The following is a 19,014-nucleotide window of genomic DNA, read 5'->3' on the forward strand; positions in this document are numbered from 1 at the left end:
TGGAGATGGTTTGTGCCCATGTGTGGTTTCCCATGCGTTCTAAATGGTAAGATGCCAATCAAGTAACATATTTTCTAGTGAGGAGACGATAGAATTGACAAAAGAAATGTCAGCCTATGTGTCCCCGGAGGAAAGTGTATTTTCGTCGAGAGCGGAGCCCCGGAAGTGGAAGAAGCTTTTGCCACGTTGCTCTCGCATTGTTGCTGACCTGCGGGCACGCAGTAACAGTATTGTTCGCAAGAGAAAAACAATGCCTCATTTTGACGCATGATGATCACTTGATAAAACTTCATTACAACCAAAGCAACGGAGAGTCTCCATTGCCCCGCGATCTACCCACATTGAGATTGCGATTGACTGGTCGATCGTGATCGACCTATTGGGAACCCTTGCCATAGACCATGGTTCTCCAACCTTTTTTCAAGCTGAGAGCTACTTTTTGTTACTGAATAGCAAACAGGGCACCCAGTTTGCTATACATTTCTTAAATAACTAATCATGGTATTACTATGGTGTTACCGTGTTATTAACCGGTTAATTATTGGAAGTAAGGTAAAACAGACTCAGTCAACCAGAGAGAAAAAATATTTCAATAGAAAAGTATAATGGTGAGCTATTTTCAGAACAGGCATCTTAGCTGTCCTTAGGGGCAACACGTTGGAGACCCCTGGTCTAGACACACACGAGGCAGACCCTGTGCACCTATCCCTGAGTTCCAGTCTCTCTATCCATCTACCCTGGTCATATCCCTCGAGAAGGGTGACCGACCGCAAGACAAACACATACAAAAAAAAAAAAAGAAAAGAAAAAAAGGGAAAAAGTAGCAAAAAAACACAAAAACATTTGGACCATGGCCAACCCAAAAAGTTAAGCACCTCGGTACCCTAGTTGGACATGCTTTCGTCCCTCCAGATGGAACAGGACACAAGAAAGCGGCCATGTCACTCGGGTCACGGTGACACAGCACACTTCTGTTCAACAGCAGGGCCCGACAGCTTTCACTGGTTTACCCCTACCACATCATACATACATCCATCCATACTGACTTATACTGTATATACACACATCCCTTACAACACATCTAAACATCCCACTATCCTTTTAAAACACCTCCCCTCTCATTCCTATCACCAACAAGAGCTCTAGCTTCCACTATATTGAGACATCTTTCCTCCAGTTTACCCATAACACCATCCATCCACGTCACTTGTGACCTTCCTATTGGTAGATAGATAGATAGATACTTTATTCATCCCCGAAGAGAAATTCACATTTCCAGCAGCATCCCTGAGCTGAGAACAATACAATAATAAAGCAAAAAGAATACAATATACAAATACCCAGTGTGACGTGCAAATGCCCACTTTAGCACACACATAATAATAATAATAATAATTTCCTTTGTATTGTCATTCTTTGTAACAATGTACACAGAACGAAATGTCGATACACCTGACCCGTTGTAGCGAGTCGATGCAGCCGCAGCCAGAGGGCGCCGCCATTATACCAATTAGGTATGTCTCGGTCGAGGCGCGAACCAGCGACCTCCCAGTCTCAAAGCGGGCACACTACCATCTAGGCTACTGAGCTGGTATAATCTATATCCGAAAATATATTTCCTCGGGACAAACAAATGGTAGAATTTCTTATAAAGATGAAGAAAGAAAAATAAAATCCTTTGTTTTGGGGGATTAGATTGTAATCTTTATTAAACAATAATGAAGTAATTTACTGGCATGGGCTTGCTAAAAAGATGTGCGTCAGTTATCATCAACAAATAAGCACAAGGGTTTTATGAGCTTGTTTATTTCCAAAAATGGGGAGCATATTTGCTTATCACCAAATAGTTAGCTTGGGCTGATACAATTATCAAAGAGCACGCGTGCAGTTTTCACTGTAGTGTGAAGTAATTTGAAAGATTTTTTGATGCCAATAAGCGATGTATTAAGTGTTGATGTTACCTGTGTTGTAGTGCTTTGTGCAGTATCTTAGGTCAGATTCATCTTTAAGGATGAATTGCGGGAGTGTCAATCCTTCGGCAACTTGGACCGGACCATTCTTCTGCCACTCAAAAATGAGGTCATTCATGGTGTAACCAACTGTAAAATGAAAAACACAAAACATAGTCCACGTGAAGTTGGGTTTTGGAACCACAGGGAAACAGTTTGACCCTCCAACTAAAATCAGATTCAAGTTACAACATTTGCACACCGAAGCACTGTTGTCAGTTCCATGTGCAAGAAAAAGATCCAGAAAGGTATACAAATATTTTTTTTAAATACCCCTCAAAGAGAAAAACAATGTTTTGGTCAAGATCTGGCACGCCACTTTCTCCTAGTGGGTGTGGAACTTTGCCCAATCTCTCCATACTTGCTTGTGATTTGACTGACCCTTTATAAGGACAACTTGGACAGTATACAGGGTCGGGTCATTGCCATTCTCATCTTGGTTGTTTTCCAAGCTATATTCACGTCCCTTCTGCAGTCTTCCACTACCATGACAGGTTTGGGCATTTGTTTTGTGATCATGTGATTGTTATGAGGGATGGGCAAAGTGAAGCGTCATTAACCCAAGAGACATTGCCCCGACTGTTCCATCCAAAAGGTTGACTAGTCGTTGTTTCAATCGTTTTGACTCTTTACTGCCCTCAGCTGCTGCATTGCATAATTGCAGGTGTATTTAAGTATGAAATGTCGCAATGAAGTCCTGAAGAATCATTATTACTTGTAATCATTCAATAAAGAAGTCAATGCACGCATGAGTTCACAAACCACTATTCATTAATTTTTTTGTACAAGAAAAGTGTGCGTAATCCTTTGATTTTCCATTTTGGGAAGCATTAGCTCAGGAGGTAGAGCGCTCGTCTTGGGATCAAGAGATCGTAGGTTTAATTCCCGGCTCCTCAGTGTTTTATGTCAAAGTGTCCTTGGGCAAGCCACTGAATCCCTAATGCCCCCAATAGGCAGGCTGGCGCCTTGCATGGCTGCACGGGCGCCATTGGTATGCGAGTGTGTGTGAATGGGTAAGTGTGAAGCACATTGTAAAGCGCTTTGGGAAGTCTTCATTGACTTGAAAAGCGCTATATAAATGCAGACCATTCTTTAAAAAAACACTCACAAGGAACTGAGGATGCAGAAGGACAAATAAATTATTTTGCAAGCCTGTAAATAAGGGGATATAAATCTTTGTGTGGTACATCAAGGGATCTTGCTCTCTTCCAATATCAATTTCACCTATGTACCGGTCTATGTCCACACAAAAAACAAGACACCAATTAACAAGTATCACAGTTTTTTAATAATGCAAGTAACATTGTGACCATTTGTCTGACTGTTAAACGAACTGACTTATATATAACAAAACGTTCACGAAACAATACAATTAACGGGGAAAAAAAAAAGCACCGTCTCTCTCACGCTCTCCCCCGCTCAGTCTCTGTTCGCCTCAACTCGCCACGCAATCGCATCAGATTCAACCTGTTATATACCTTCGAGCCAACAAACGCGAGAGATGGTGAGAGCCTGGTCACGTGAGCATTTCCGCTCAACGAGCCCGGCCTAAAACGAGGCTTTCTCTTCACCGACAACGTGACCCTACAGTGTCCACGGAGTGCTGAATTCTCCTGCATGAAATAAAATTACTAACAATTAAATAATAGTTTTTCAGTAACGCAGTAACACTGTGTTGAGTAAAGTCATTCTTTCAAAGATGCATTTGATTTCCATTCTCAGGAACAGATTACACACACCCTTATATTTGTACCGAGATCATTTACTCAAATGACCATGCTCGGACTAGGATGACCGGGCTTGATAAGGATTAAAAAGTTCAAAGGTTAGGAAAATAGCTCAGTGAGCTATGCATTGGGGAGAAGCTTTCAAAAAACTGCATTAACCCACTGCTCTGTGGAGCATTATTCAAAATTGTAACAGCTGGGAAAATCTGGCACATGCCTGAAGCCACAACACAAAAAGATGTAGTCTGTCCCATTTTTTAAGGTTTTGTTCGGTGTGTGTGTGTGTCGAGTGCGTGCATATAAATATGTAACCTACGTTAAGAGAGAAAACTCCCAGGAACAAATGTCCACTGCCCAAAAATATATAAAAATCTTAACAAAATACAAAAGCCAGTGAGTGGTATTGCCTTTTTCCTTTAGTTTGTCTGTATCCGGTCTGGAAAACCTAGATCATGAAATAATGTATGACAAATTGTTTTGGAAAATACAGGAAGAGGTCGATACATCCTGGACAAAGTAAATGAATGGTGATGCAAATTATTCCAGTCACATGCCACTTATATAAAAGGTATCAAGAAGGCTCTTACTTACAGCTTTCCAACTGCATAATGCAAGTCTGTACATCCATAGGAAAGTTTTTTAGATCCATGGGACATGAGAGTGTTAACGTTAACCTGAAAGCAAACACAAAACAAAAAATGACATCACGGGTATACCTAGAATCATCTATACCAATGTTTTTCAACCTTTTTTGAGCCAGGGCATGTTTTTTTTACATTGGAAAAATTTTGCGGCACACCACCGACCAAAAATGTCATAAAAAGACACTGAACAGTATGTTTAATTACAATATAATTTATAATACCCCCGGTTTTTAAGGCACAGACACTTGACAATAGCAAAATATTTGCAGAAAATGATTCATAAATGTTTTAAAAAACTTTAAATTTTAAAAAGTGCCGATCTCTCCCGGCACACTAGTGCGTCGCGGCACAGTGGTTGAAAATCACTGATCTATACAAGGTAGAAACCATATACATATGTTGATTTAGTGTACATATTGCAGAAGTTGTAAAGCCACATTAAAAAGTACAATTTAAAGCAAAAATTGGTACTTATATTTTGAATACATTACAAAATGTAATGAGCATCAGGGTTGAAGGTTGCTTATATTGACTTATAGTCAAACCATAACTATACCAAAATCATTAAATTAGTAAGAAACTACAATAGCCACTTCTGATATAATACAGCCTCTAGGATTAGCAACTACCTGTGAGCCCAAAGTTGCATTCAAATGCAGGTGGATATTGATTTTTTTCTATCTATATAAAAAAGCTGCTTGCTAGTTGTTGTAGTTACAATTCCGAATGAACTGCATCCATCCTAAATTTAAGCTGTGGATAGTTGTATGCCGATTTGGTGAGATGCATCTAAGTCAAGTCAAGTCATGTTTATTTGTATAGCCCTTAATCACAAAGAGTCTCAAAGGGCTGCACAGACCACAGATTATTGCAAACCACAGACTATTATTACACCATCACCTGATCTAAAACCTACATGAGGGCAAATAATACACAGATATTGTCAACATAAAGTATAGGTTATTCATATGCTATAGAATAGAAGTGTGTTTTAAGCTTAGATTTAAACATTTCCACTGAGGTTGCAGATCGAATCTCAGGGGGGGGGAAGAGCATTACACAGCACCGGGGCCAGAATGGAGAACGCTCTCGAACCTGCAGATCTCTTCTTGGCTCTTGGGATCACTAGTAGACCAAGATTAGTAGATCTCTAGTCTGAATTGCTTTCAACACGAAAAAAGCAATTTGACTGCCCTGTGACCTGCCTCAGCGCAACCGCAATGCTCAAATGCACATCACCAATGACAGAGTCCTGCCAGTTTGCTGCCCAAAGTTGTCTTGTTTTGGTACGTGAGGGCTATGGTGCTGTCGGATGCTTGCATGCGAACCCGGGGCAGCTTAGCCAACATCAGGTAAAGCAGTGTTTCTCAAAAAGTGGGGTGGGCACGTTGACTTGGAGAATTTTTTTTTTTAACTGTCCCAGAGTAAAGAGCAATTGCACCTCCACTACACTAGGGTGCAGTGGTGTTCTCATTGGCAGAGTGTTTTGTTTACATTTAGGCTCAAGGTATTTCTTCTTCAAGGAGGGGTGTGACGGAAAATAATTGAGAAGTACTAAACTAATGCTGTAATGAAAAGAAAAACAATTGCCAAGGAGAAGTATAGGTCAGTAAAAGTACACCAATTTAAAAACAAATATCGATATATTTTAAATGGTACTAATTCAATTGTAGCAAAACAGGCACAAAAGGAAAGTGACTTCTGAACACACACGCACGGGGCAGGGCGAAGGTTCTGCTAAATGCCATTGCTGTGGAAATCAGACAGAAAGTCGCTTAGGATCCAATCCCATTAGTTTGTCTTTCACCTATCCACTCGGTCTTGATCATCTCCTGTTCACTTCTTTCTTTAAGGACTTACCTATTGCTTAGCATGTCATTTATTTGTACTATACTTATGACGCAACGCTGCAGCTGTACTTAAAAATAATTTCTTCCTTGTTCTTGGAGGATTTTGAAACTATTTGCAATTACAAACTGTAGTGCTCAACTTGCAAAATAAAAAGAATATGTCGCTACAAGCACAGCGCTTCACTCTTGTTTATTGTCCTTAGCCATCCCATAACCACCTGTCCTGCACCTTCCAGCTTTTTTCTTGTCTCACACTTCATTAAGAAACACAAGAAAAAACAGATATAATTAAATCATTCTCTCCACAATAGTGGACAGCCGGTGTGTAGCGCAAAGGGGACAATGGCTAGGGAGATACTAGGGCCCTCCCGACCTGACTTGGTGAAAACGGAGCTTGGGCCTTATTCGCCACTACACTTTGCAGAGATAACACACACTGCTGGAGTGAGAAATAGAATTGATGGAAAGGGGGGAAATAACAGGATTAAGCTTTGTCTGAGTGAGGACAGATCAGTTTTGGACACTTGCTAAAAATGTGACGTCAGTCCTGCAAATTGGATTTGCATCACATATGTCTGTAGTCTAACAGAGTCCTAATCCCAGTCATTGTCTCGTCAGCCTGTTCTACCTGCGTTAGTTTTCTCCCTTGTGTTATCCAATCAGCTCTCTCTCTGGCTCATGTGTTTTGTCCAGAAGCTGTTCTGTTGATGAGTGTTAATTCTCAATTCAGACCGGTTTGCTATAACGTCTAGGTATGCTCTTGTTTTGCCGCCACATCTAGTTTATGTTTTGTCACGCTTTTTAAACCTCTTCATTAAATCACATTTCTAGCACAATGCTGCCTCATAATCCTGCATTTGTGTCCCGTACCTCACACACATCCACTAATTTGACTGTAAAAAACGTATTGGCGTTTAAAAACGCAAAATCAATTCTCTGTATTGCCATTGTGAACTTGATTACCATAACAGAGTGTCAACTTTAAATGAATAGCACTTAAAACGGAGTTCTTATATTTGCATTCACAGTAGGACTTGGGTAAAAATTATATAGGGGTGGGTTATCACTTGAACTTCCATTTGTTTGTCAATCACCAAGGGGAGAGTAATGCGCCACCACTAAGAATTCCCAAACCGATATAAGCAATCTAAGTTTATGCTCTGCCACCATTTACATATTTCGGGTTTTGTTAATGCAACTTTGAAAGTTTTTCAATTGGTGATTAGATCGCCGCACCACGGTGGTATTATAGTTTGCCGCATTGTATCTGGTTGAGACACACTCATAATGGTTATGGTTGATGGGACTGGTAAGCTTCTTGTTTTCACGTGCGGTTAAACCAGGGTAACATGGTCAAATGTATTATCTCACGCTCCATTGACAGGAAGAATTCACGGAAATAAATGAATGTTTTCATTTATTGAATGTCCTGTTTATTTTCAATGGCAATTCAATATATTTTGTTAATATTGCAATTTTTTGCCGTTACCTCAGCTGAATTTCAATAATAATAATAATAATAATAATAAGCGTGATATAATAATCTAATTTTCCGTTTTAAATGTATTTGATGTACAATATAACTTTTGATGTAAACTGTAACTAGAATTATAACAAATATGATAGCAAGATACATGTTTTTTTTATTCCACAGGTTTATAATATGCTCTGCTTGAAAAAAAAAAATGGTCGCCGAGTGATAAGTTATTTGTGTTTTTAATATAAGACACCTGCAAATGAGATTGCCTCGAATCCCAGTTTTTCATTTTGACTAATACTGCACACTGTTGTTGTGTTGACTATCATGAACTGTTAACATCATTGTCACTTTTGAAAAATCATGTTACTGTTCTTTAAAACACTTTCAGGTGGATCTGATTTTGTAACCTAGCATATAATAAAAAGAAAGGGCTCAGGCCAGGTCTTTTAAAACAGGTTGGAATCTTTATCAGAGTGTTGGCTTCTTTACCTGTTCTCCTAGCAGGTTAAAAACCAATTGATGTCCTCTTTTCTTATTTTGAATGTCTACTAAGCTTTAAACTTATCATTTAGTAAAACAAGTGTGCTCTTCTTGTCAACCTACTTGGTTCTTTTCCCTATTCCTGCAGAACAGAGTGAAAATGTTATGTTGCCACTCCAAAGACCGAAAACTGTGAAACACTTCAAGTGCTTTATCGTAGAAAAAAAGCCATTAGTTACTTTATTTTTCAAAGAAAACGTTATTTAACATAGGCCATATAAACACGCTTTGCAATTGTTGCAGTTTAAAAAAACAAATAATCGCTTAGTGGTAAAAAATTATGGTTGTGTATATATATATATATGTGTGTGTATCTGAATGTCTTACTACTAGATCTCTGCAATTTAATCATTTTAAATCACGAGAGAAAAACTAATTTGGCATAATTAGAACTACATTTACCTTTTTGGGTTTTCGAAGTGGCTAGAACCCTTAAAAAGAATGCAGGAAATGGGAGAGAAAATGGCGCGCTACCAAGCTTGAGGTTTTCCATCAAACCTGGTGTGACAGCTTGTTAAAGTATAAAGCGGCCCTTGCCTCTGCAAAATCGGCCTACCTTTCGAAGGTGATTGCGTCTCAAAAGAACAACCCCAAAACACTTTTTGACACTGTAGCATCGCTTACAAAGCAAAAGGCTATCGCAGACAGTTCGACACACTCTGCTCAGGACTTAATGGTCTTCTTCACTAAGAAGATTCAATGCATACAGGAAGAAATTGCAAAAGATATTGTTAGTACCACACGTATTAAAGGACTGAAATTTACAGATGCACGACAGGGTGGCTGCCCTGGGAAAATGGCCGGTTTTAGTGAACTGTCACTTGATGATCTCAAACAAGTGGTGAATGCGGCCAAACCGACAACTTGCCAGTTCGACCCTCTCCCAGGTTCACTTATTAAAAGTCTTTTTAGCGTCCTTGGGCCTTCAGTTCTAAATATTATAAATACATCACTCTCCTCAGGTGTAGTTCCAGCAGCTTTTAAGTCCGCCGTTATTAAACCCACACTGAAACGACCCAACCTTGATCCAGAAATATTAAGTAATTACAGACCTGTGTCAAACCTACCTTTCCTCTCTAAAGTACTCGAAAGAGTAGTGGCACAGCAGCTGAATGCTTTCATATCGGAGAATAACCTTTTTGAATCCATGCAATCAGGATTCAGGGCTAACCACTCTACTGAGACAGCTCTGATCAAGGTAACAAATGATCTCCTAATGTCAATGGATTCTGGCGCTTCATCACTTTTGCTGCTGCTGGATCTTAGTGCTGCTTTTGACACAGTGCGCCACAATATCCTACTAGAACGGTTGAAAAAATGGATTGGTCTCTCAGGAGCCGTCCTCTCGTGGTTCAAATCTTACCTCTCAGATAGGACGCACTGTGTTAAATATGGTGAAACGACATCTGAGCCCTTTAATGTTACCTGCGGTGTTCCGCAGGGTTCAGTGCTCGGCCCCCTACTTTTCAACATTTACATGCTTCCATTAGGTGATATTATTCGCAAGTACAATATCAGCTTCCACTGCTACGCAGATGACACTCAACTATATCTTCCGTTGGAGGAATCTTCCACACTAAACTGTGGAAATTTGGAGGCCTGTCTCACTGAGATAAAAGAGTGGATGTCACTCAATTTCTTGCGTCTTAACTCTGAAAAGACCGAAATGTTAGTCATTGGTCCTTCTAAATGCCGGGACTTATTCTCAAAAACTGCTGTGAACATTGACAAATGTCACATCACACAGAGTGACTCAGTTAAAAATTTAGGTGTCATATTTGACCCTGATCTATCCTTTGAGATGCATGTAAAGCAAATTACTAGAACTGCCTTCTTCCATCTTCGCAACATTGCTAAAATCCGTTCAATACTGTCTCAGTCTGATGCGGAAACAATAATTCATGCATTTGTTACCTCCCGTCTCGATTACTGCAATGCACTACTCTCCGGTCTCCCGAAGTCCAGAATCAAGTCTCTTCAGCTAGTACAAAATGCCGCAGCGAGGCTTTTAACTAGGACAAAAAAGTACGATCACATAACACCGATTTTGGCTAACCTGCACTGGCTCCCAGTTAGCCAAAGATGTGACTTCAAAGTTCTCTTAGTATTGTACAAAATCATACATGGACTTGCTCCCTCTTATCTTTCAGATCTGATCTGCCACTATGTCCCGGTCCGAAGCCTACGATCTGAGAGTGCTGGTCTTCTGATGATCCCGAGAGCAAAGAAGTCTTCTGCTGGTTCGAGAGCGTTCTCCATCCGGGCACCGGTGCTGTGGAATGCTCTTCCCCCTGAGATTCGATCTGCAACCTCAGTGGAAATGTTTAAATCTAAACTTAAAACTCACTTCTACTCCATTGCATACGAATAACCTACTCCTCTTGTCGGTTGAAAATAGTTTGTGTAATATAGTGTAACAATCTGTGAAGCCCTTTGAGACTCTTCGTGATTTAGGGCTATACAAATAAAAATGACTTGACTTGACTACATTTGGTGTTTTTCATAAGTTATTTCACCTTTGCGTCATTTATTAATCTGTTCTCCTATTAATTTGACTAGACAATTTATTTAAAAAAATTAGGATTTCTAGTTCCTTTTACCATACAAAGTCACCCCGTTACCCACCTTATCGAGTATAAAACATTTCCGTTCTTAAAAATCCGCAGCAACTTGTTGTCTGTTGTAACCTCATGGAAGTGTGCACCCTTTTCATTTGCGAAGAACAGGTCTGGCTTCCAAATGGAATCTAACATGGAGGGGTCCAGGTCCAAAGAGTCGTCTGGATATTCTGCATAGGCAAGTCTGGGATCATTCCACTGCTGACGAAGAAAGATGTTCACACGATAGTCCTAAATGCACAAAAATAACATCACTTATGAATGGGGAGCAATCAATATCACGTGGCATTAGAAAATACATTGTTTTTTAAAAATGTAATAATTCATTAAGGGATTCAACTATGTTCAATAAAAGTGATAGACCGATTATTATAGGGTCAAAACCAATATTAGTGATCAAACGGGATAATAATTGATATTTAAAGCTGATACTTGATTGCAGAGAGCTAAAAATGCTGGCACCAGTAGCAGCAAGATGGCAAATAATTATGTCAGATACCTTATGTAATATGATTTCAAATAGGAATCATTTTAGTGCATGTATTTGTGCTTATTAGATTTTCTTTTTGAATCATGGATTTTTTTTTCTCCATCATGAAGCACTTTATAATTCACATTGTCCATTAAACTTAAATTGTGACACCATTCAAATGTCTATAACTTTATTTTAAAGGATAACTACCTGAATTAACCAAACATAAGAAAATCTCAACTTTAATGGTGGCACCGTGGAGTAGTGGTTAACCAGGCCCACATTCAAGAGGGGTTAAAATCCAGCTACCAGCCCCTCTGTGCGGAGTTTGCATGCTCTCCCAGTGCCTGTGTGGGTTTTCTCCAGGCACGCCGATTTAGTCCCATATTCCAAAGATATGCATGACAAGTTAATTGATGACTCCACAATTGGAGTCACCAATCAAGCGTGTGAGCGTGTCAATGGTTGCATGGCTTCTGATTGGCCGGGACCCCATTCAGGGTGCCCCTTGTTCACTGCCCGAAGACAGCTGGGATGGGCACCAGCATCCCCGTGACCATAATGAGGATAAGCGGTGCAGAAAATTGAATTTTTCTAGATAGGAGGACCCTTTTACTATCCCATTTGATCATTGGGAAAAGCTAGAGCTGTGTGGAGTTTGTTTTATTACATATTTTCTTCTATAAACTGTAGTTATTCATTATAGTTGTGACATGTTTAATTGTTGCCATTACCAGAATGAGGAAATCTTAATATAATCACCATTCAATAGTCAGAATACAGATCCTGCAGGCAAAAACCTACATGTTTTTACTAGAACTCTTCTGCTCTGCCAACAGACCTGCGGCATTGTAATTTGTCCCTTTGTGCTCTGCTCACACACAGAGACAGAATGGATTAAAGGATTGCGTGTGCAATTGAAAAAAGGGAGTCTAACAGCAGTAAATCTGTCAAAGATAGATAGCGTGTGCAGACCAGTGACCAAACCTAGCGCTAAGCCTTCTGTGTGCACATGCTTGTGTATGACTTTTGATATTTAATATTAACCTTGTTGACTTCCCTGTTTTTGTCTCCACTTCTTATGATGAAAGAGTGTTTCACATAATCCATCACAATAAAAACTATTTTATGATTGTTACCTAAAATTGAAAGATTGACTTTCTCAAATGAATTTAGAACTCCAAATTGAATCACTGAAAGGGTATCTCAGGATAGTATTCTCATGACATTTGACTATATATGTGTTAGTGATGTGGTAAGGTTATATAACAGGGTCTCTTAATGTTTCTTGTGAGGAAACTGGTAGTGCAAGGAGCATAAGACAGATGGTGAGGAGAAAAAAACGTTTTAATCCCCAAGTAACATATGGACCCTGTATGTTACTCAGTTTTCCATCACCACAGTTTCAAACTTTTAACCAGTGTCTGAAACTCATGACAAAAATTTACAGGACACCAGGGCAGACAACTCTGAAAAGTTGCCTGCCCAGCCATAAAGTGGCCTGGCCCATTTTTCACAACTTGAAACACAATAAAACGACTAATCGGTCAGCACGGCGGGGCAGTGGTTGGCACGTGTGCGGCACAGTTCTGAGGTCGAACCTTCCTGTGTGGAGTTTGCATGTACTCCCTGTGCTTGCGTGAGTTTCCTCCGGGCACTCCGGTTTACTCCCACATTCCAAAAACATGCATGTCAGGTGAATTGGCCGGTCCAAATTGTCCCTAGGTGTGAATGAGCGAGTGTGTTGTCTGTCTCCGTGTGCCCTGCGACTGGCTGGGCAACTGGTTCAGGGTTTCTCCCTGCCCACTGCCCTAAGATAGCTGGGATGGGCTCTAGTAGCCCTGCGACCCTACTGAGGATAAGCGGCGCAGATAATGAATGAATGAATCAATGAATGAAATGCGACTATTCGCAAAAAACCCATTGTTGCAAAGTATTAAGGATTGATAGTCAAAATATAGAACAGTACAACACTTTAAAATTAAGTTTATTATAAATCTACTTATAACATTCATTGCATGTATATGACATTGCTGTTTTCCATCTGCCATCAGTATGTACCTGTATTGACTCATCTTCATTCATGCAATATTTGCGTTGCGTCGTCTGCTACAAGCCACGTGAACTCCTCTTTCCACGATGCTTTTAATGTACGTTTATGTTTTGTAGCATCATAAATTTTGTTAGCTTCTTTTGAATCTTTCTTCCGGGGCTGATTCCTAACCACTTGTCCATTTTTTTGTGTGTTTTCTGTGCGTCTACTTTGGAAAATGGTGCGCAAATGCGCAGCCTTTAACGCTCGGGAAAGTCTGGAAGCACAGGTTTATTTGATGCAGGCTTCCGATTATGCAAATTGCCAAACGAACCGAAATTCCGAAATTTCGTAACCGAACGAAGATTTCGAAATAGGAATAAAGCAAACGTTTGATTTGATTTTTTTTTTTTTTCCCCTCCCCCTTGAAAAAGTTGTCGGCCACCCGGGTAGAGACGTTTTGTAAGTTGTATGTTTGACGTAAAAGATGCACGCCCCGGGCATCCCAGCAGACGTCATTTCAGACACTTTTTTAACTACCAAAACATTGCTGTTCGCTTAGATCCTTTAACTTATCCTCATAACCGTTTCTCCCTTTATTAGCCATATGCATTATACAAGAGCTCAAATAATACCAGAGCTTATTGCATAGCAGTGATGGTCAACCGCTGGGCTATGACCCAGTACAGAGATGTGGTTTTTCCGTTAACAGGCCTCAAAGGAACAAAAATAAATTCTCATTGTTTATTGCCTACTCTTTCAGATTCTGAGTACCACTTGACAAACTTTTAGAATGTTGCCCTCGCCTTTTGGATTTACTTGAACACAGACACCTCACCTGCATCTTAGAAAACGATTCTTGCTTAGCTACCTGACTTCCTGTGTACCGAACCCAGCTTTAATAGACCAACCTTTGTTCTACTGATCAATGCAACTTGACTTCATTTCCGCTGCACCGCAAGCGGGTTTGTGACAAAAAAATTTGACCAAAGCAGGACTTTTTGGGTCAAATTTAACCCATATGTTTTTGGAGCAAATGATCAGATCAAAACCAAATAATTCAAAAAAGCAGTTGAGAAGTTTGCGTTAGCTAGAAGGCCCTGGCCCTCTGTAAAAAGTGCAATAGCCCATGTGGTATTAGGGTAGGCAAAATTCTGAAAATTGATTAAATCACTACTCCATTTTTTATTTATCCTTGAAATTAACCCATTGATCTGATAAAACTGACATATTTCTCTGTCGACAACGCTATTCATTTTGTTGTAAAATAGTACTTAGCCAGACTGAACAATGTCATAAAGTATACAATGTATGGGACGAAAGGTATTCAATATAGTTATGTACATGGCAACTTTGTGTCTGGGCTGAGTTCATGCCACCTAAAAGTATTTACTGTCAGAGTTAGTAAATGTCTCAACTGCGCATCTGGTATTCCTGTCTGCTGAAACGTCTCTTCTCATTTCGATCACTCTCTGCTTCTCTCAGCCATTATTTTTGTGCAGTATTGTGACGGGTCATCGTTTATTGCTTCAATTATTTTGTTTGAAAAATGTTCTGTGATGTTGGTAAGTGTAGTTGACCCAATTATCCAGAGTAGTCATTTATAAATAAGAGTAATAAAACTAGAGATTTGTTTAATTCAAGCCCATCAGATCAGCTCGGCTGTAAAAGACACATTTTATGCACAATCAGGGATCACCTGCTAGACCTTAATTTGCACAAAAAAATTGAAGACAATAAGACAGCATTTTCTTTCTTTGTTGGCTGTTTTGGGAATGAATACAAAACTCATTTGCACTGTAGGGAAAATCACGACGCAATAGCATTTGTGTTTTTAAGAATTTAGAAAAAGTCCCCAAAACATTTTATTTAACCCAAAAGCTTTAGTAAACAGATGCAACACATACAGGCGTAGTGTTTAAACTGAAAGCACAGATCTCTGCTAAACCTGAATTTTAGATCAGTAATGGTTACGATTAAAGGTCTTTCTCTGAGGCAGATGTGGGACCATATTGACAAGGGATAGAAGAGTTCCGGGTATTATTTTGGGGACCCTATATAAACAATAGTGGCCAATATTTATATTCGCCAACGTCTTGTGACAATTTTATAAATCAAAAACTACAAATAAGAACTTGTAGCAATGTAATTTTGCCATTCACTTAAAGGCAGTATCATGGATATATATTGGGAAATGTCAGGCTTTTTTTTTTTTTTAAATCATATGTCTTTTTTGCACAGGGAATTTTATGCAATATGACGCCAATTCTCAGCATCAACGGGACGCAGAATTCCAACGGCCCTGGTGGTCATAAGAGAGCTGTCCAGAGTTGTGCCTCACCAACCAAAGCGGTTAAGGGATCCATGAACGAAACTATTGGGATATTTTCTGTTTGGATCAATGACTGGGTACAGTATATTTTACTCTTTGGAACCCCTTTGATTATGATCACATACGTGCACACAACGGACGACTGTACTTTTAGTCAGGTTTGTCAGTATGTACGTACCATGGTGGTCTCGGCTATCGAGCCGAAACTGTTGATGAAAATATTACAGGAGACATTGACTGGAGGACCTGTAAAGAGAACATTAGTATTAACATTATGTGGCTGATTATAAAGCTGCACCAATTTTGTAAACATTTTTTTTTTAACTTTTTTTTTTTTTTTACAGCAGACAAAAGGTGGACTCACGCTGGGGCCCTATCTTCCATAGCGCACTGAAGCCCAACTTTACCCCCTACCCTGACCTCCTTTGGCCTGCACTCAGATTATTCTACCAAACTTATTGTCATCAAAACATATGTCATCACGTTGACTCTTGAAAGAAAAAAAGACACGACTATAAGGAGGAGCTGGTTTTGTTGGCTCACAGCAGGGTAATGGAGAGGAAGCCTGACAACAAAGTGGCCAAAAAAACGGTACGATAGCTCTGATGTGAGTGCGCCCTTAAGAACACCTGAGTAGCCTTCAGACAGGCGCCGCGTTCATCATAATGGCCGAATGAAAGACTAATGCACGAACACACATCATCGCAAATAGTACTTTTGGCACTAGCTGGTTTGAATCAGCAGGTCTTAGCTCATGTAAATATGTGTGCAAAAGAAGAACAGCCTGATTCTGAGCCTGCATAACGGTCACCAATATGCTTAGCTTAAAGCTGCTCCTCGCTAGAATTGCAGGCCGCACCCCAAGAGATTAAAAAAAGCAGAATGGAGCAATCAAATGTAAGTTCCAAGTACCACATTTCAAATATAAACCAATTGGATAAAACACAGATGGACTGTTTTGGTAAGATTTTTATGTTTATGATTTAAAGTTAACTACTTGGAGTACTTTATTTGGATGCTAAACATGTCACATTATAGACGTCTCTATTTTCTGTAATTGTCCATATAGCTACTTAAATATTGATGTTGGATGTAGATGTATGCCAAATATAAAAAGATTGTTGGTGTTTATGTTCAGTTTTTTCTAACATTGTGATTGATCCTTCACTTAAATGGCACTGCACTCTACTAGTCTTTTTTCATGAAGTATTATAGCGTGTTAGCTATCGAAGACAAGGGTCACCAACCTTTTTGAAGATGAAAGCTACCCAAAATAAGTAATTACTATGATATTACCAGGTTGCAATTATTAGAAGTCAAACACTAAAAAAATCATGTCAGTTAGAAATCTAAATTATGAGATAATCACAATGACTCATCACTAGTAAGTTGTTTAATAGAACCTGTCGGCGGGCCACTCAGGTAACTAGAAGGAAGAATGAGCAGAAAATCTTGCTGTTAGGCTAGCCCTGTTTAGAAGAGTCTTCATCCAATCTATAATATTATACTCTTTCAGTACACAACCACATTTTGTTGGTAAAGAAAAAAATAGTGTTGGTTTGGCCATGCGAAACAGTCAGTACCTTTAAAATTTGGTCTTATTCTGGCATCATATCCGGATGTCCTCCCCATCAGTTTGTCCAGAAAGTCAGAGGGAGACATTGGAACCTGTCGTGTTCTTGGCGCATGGTCAACCTCTTTACACTGGCCGACGCTGTTTTAGAGATGAAATTCACAAGAAAAGAATCAACATTTTGGTTGTATAACACTTGTTTTACCTCAACCACAGTTCACGGATCGCATAGGTTATCGGGAAACCACTGAGGACGCAACTTTGGACAGCCTTCGCAACTGTTGACGGTCCCTGTCCTGTTCTTGGGTCCTGTCAAAATTGGCCCCAGTCCATTCCTTAATGTTGTCAGCCCAGTTCTTTTTCGGTCTTCCTCTCCTCCTGCGCCCTAGGATTGTACCCTGGAGAATGATCTTGGTCAGTCCGGATGATCTTGTGACGTGACCATACCACTGAAGTTTCCGTCCGCGCACAGTTGGCAACAGTTCTTGGCAGGGTCCAATGGGCCCTCTGATGGTGTTGCGCATGTTCCGGATGCCTTGGAAGTTTCCTGTAGCATCACATCTCCTTGGCCTGGATTTTCTTTTCCAGTTTTGCTGTTAAAGTCCATGTCTCCCAAGGGTAGAGGAAGATGAAAGTAACAAGGGCTTCCATGAGACTTTTTTTTGTTTTCACTGCCATGTTCTTGTCCCTCAATAACGGTTTGAGTCTGGCAAGTGCGGCTGTGGTTTGAGCTATGATGACCATGATTTCTGGTTCTGACCGCTCTCCTGATAAGACAGCTCCAATATATTTAAAATTGGTGACAGGTTCTAGCTCTCTGTGGTTGATGGTGATGTTTGTGGTGATACTTTAGGAATTGTTGGTCATTGCTTTTGATTTTTCTGTGCTGGTTTCCATCCCATACTGGCTTGATGCTTACCTCAATACAGATCATTTTTTTCAAATAGTAGCACAATTATTGTATAATTAATGGCATTAACTATAACCTACTTTAATCAAAAGGCAGTACTTGATGTAAGTTCAGAAAGGTGATTAGAACTAAGCCAAATGTCTTCTTTTAAAAAGGTATATTTAATTTTATCTACCACCACAGTGATATATTGTCCACTTTTAAAATCCAAACTTATCTCAAATGTATAAAAGATGTCAAACGACATCGTAAGTGATTAAATTCTACATGAAAATTGAACCATTTATTTTCCAACCACACGAGGGTCGCATGCTGGAGCCCATACCAGCTGACATCGGGCAGTAGACCCTTGACAGGTTGACAGCCTCCCACGTGGGCAGACAAAACAATCCATACACACACCCATTCATATCTAGGGACAATTCCGACTCGTCAGGCAACGCCCATGCACTTTTCTAGAATTTGCGAGGTCCGCCTGGGTGAAACCCACACTGACAGGGGAACATGTAAGGAGACTTTTTCCTGGAATAAAACTAGTGAGACAGTACAACTTTCTTTAAATAATGTATTTGACTGTCTTTTCAGCACTCTTTAGAACATGAAATATCAGGAAAGCTGTAAACAAGCACTCCGATTTCTGTAGTTCAAAATGTGTTGTATCATGCACACCACTCTACCCCCTTAAATACAATTGTGAGTAAACGGGCAATGAGTTCAGAGATGGTATCATTTTAGATATTGTTAATTTTGCACCAAACACAGGGATTATAGATTGGCAGTCTGATGCAGAGGGTCAAGATACCTAACAGCTGCAAAGGTTTGACTAG

The 19,014-nt window shown here is 39.8% G+C and overlaps 1 protein-coding gene across 2 annotated transcripts in view; it reads right to left on the reverse strand.

Annotated features, from left to right (window-relative positions):
* The window catches only part of glra3 (glycine receptor, alpha 3), a 56,054-nt gene that overhangs the window by 19,814 nt on the left and 17,226 nt on the right, over window positions 1-19,014 (reverse strand). For both annotated transcript variants that reach the window (XM_088341648.1, XM_088341647.1), the window contains exons 2-6: window positions 17,288-17,418; window positions 15,883-15,950; window positions 10,876-11,099; window positions 4,328-4,410; window positions 1,962-2,099 (exon numbers count right to left, since the gene is read on the reverse strand). In XM_088341648.1, the coding sequence (XP_088197774.1) occupies window positions 1,962-2,099; window positions 4,328-4,410; window positions 10,876-11,099; window positions 15,883-15,950; window positions 17,288-17,418 (644 nt within the window). The remainder of the gene's footprint in view (window positions 1-1,961; window positions 2,100-4,327; window positions 4,411-10,875; window positions 11,100-15,882; window positions 15,951-17,287; window positions 17,419-19,014) is intronic.

Source organism: Urocampus carinirostris, chromosome 8 (assembly GCF_059441175.1).
Source record: "Urocampus carinirostris isolate Australia breed hairy pipefish chromosome 8, RoL_Ucar_1.0, whole genome shotgun sequence".
NCBI classification, from domain to species: Eukaryota; Metazoa; Chordata; class Actinopteri; order Syngnathiformes; family Syngnathidae; genus Urocampus; species Urocampus carinirostris.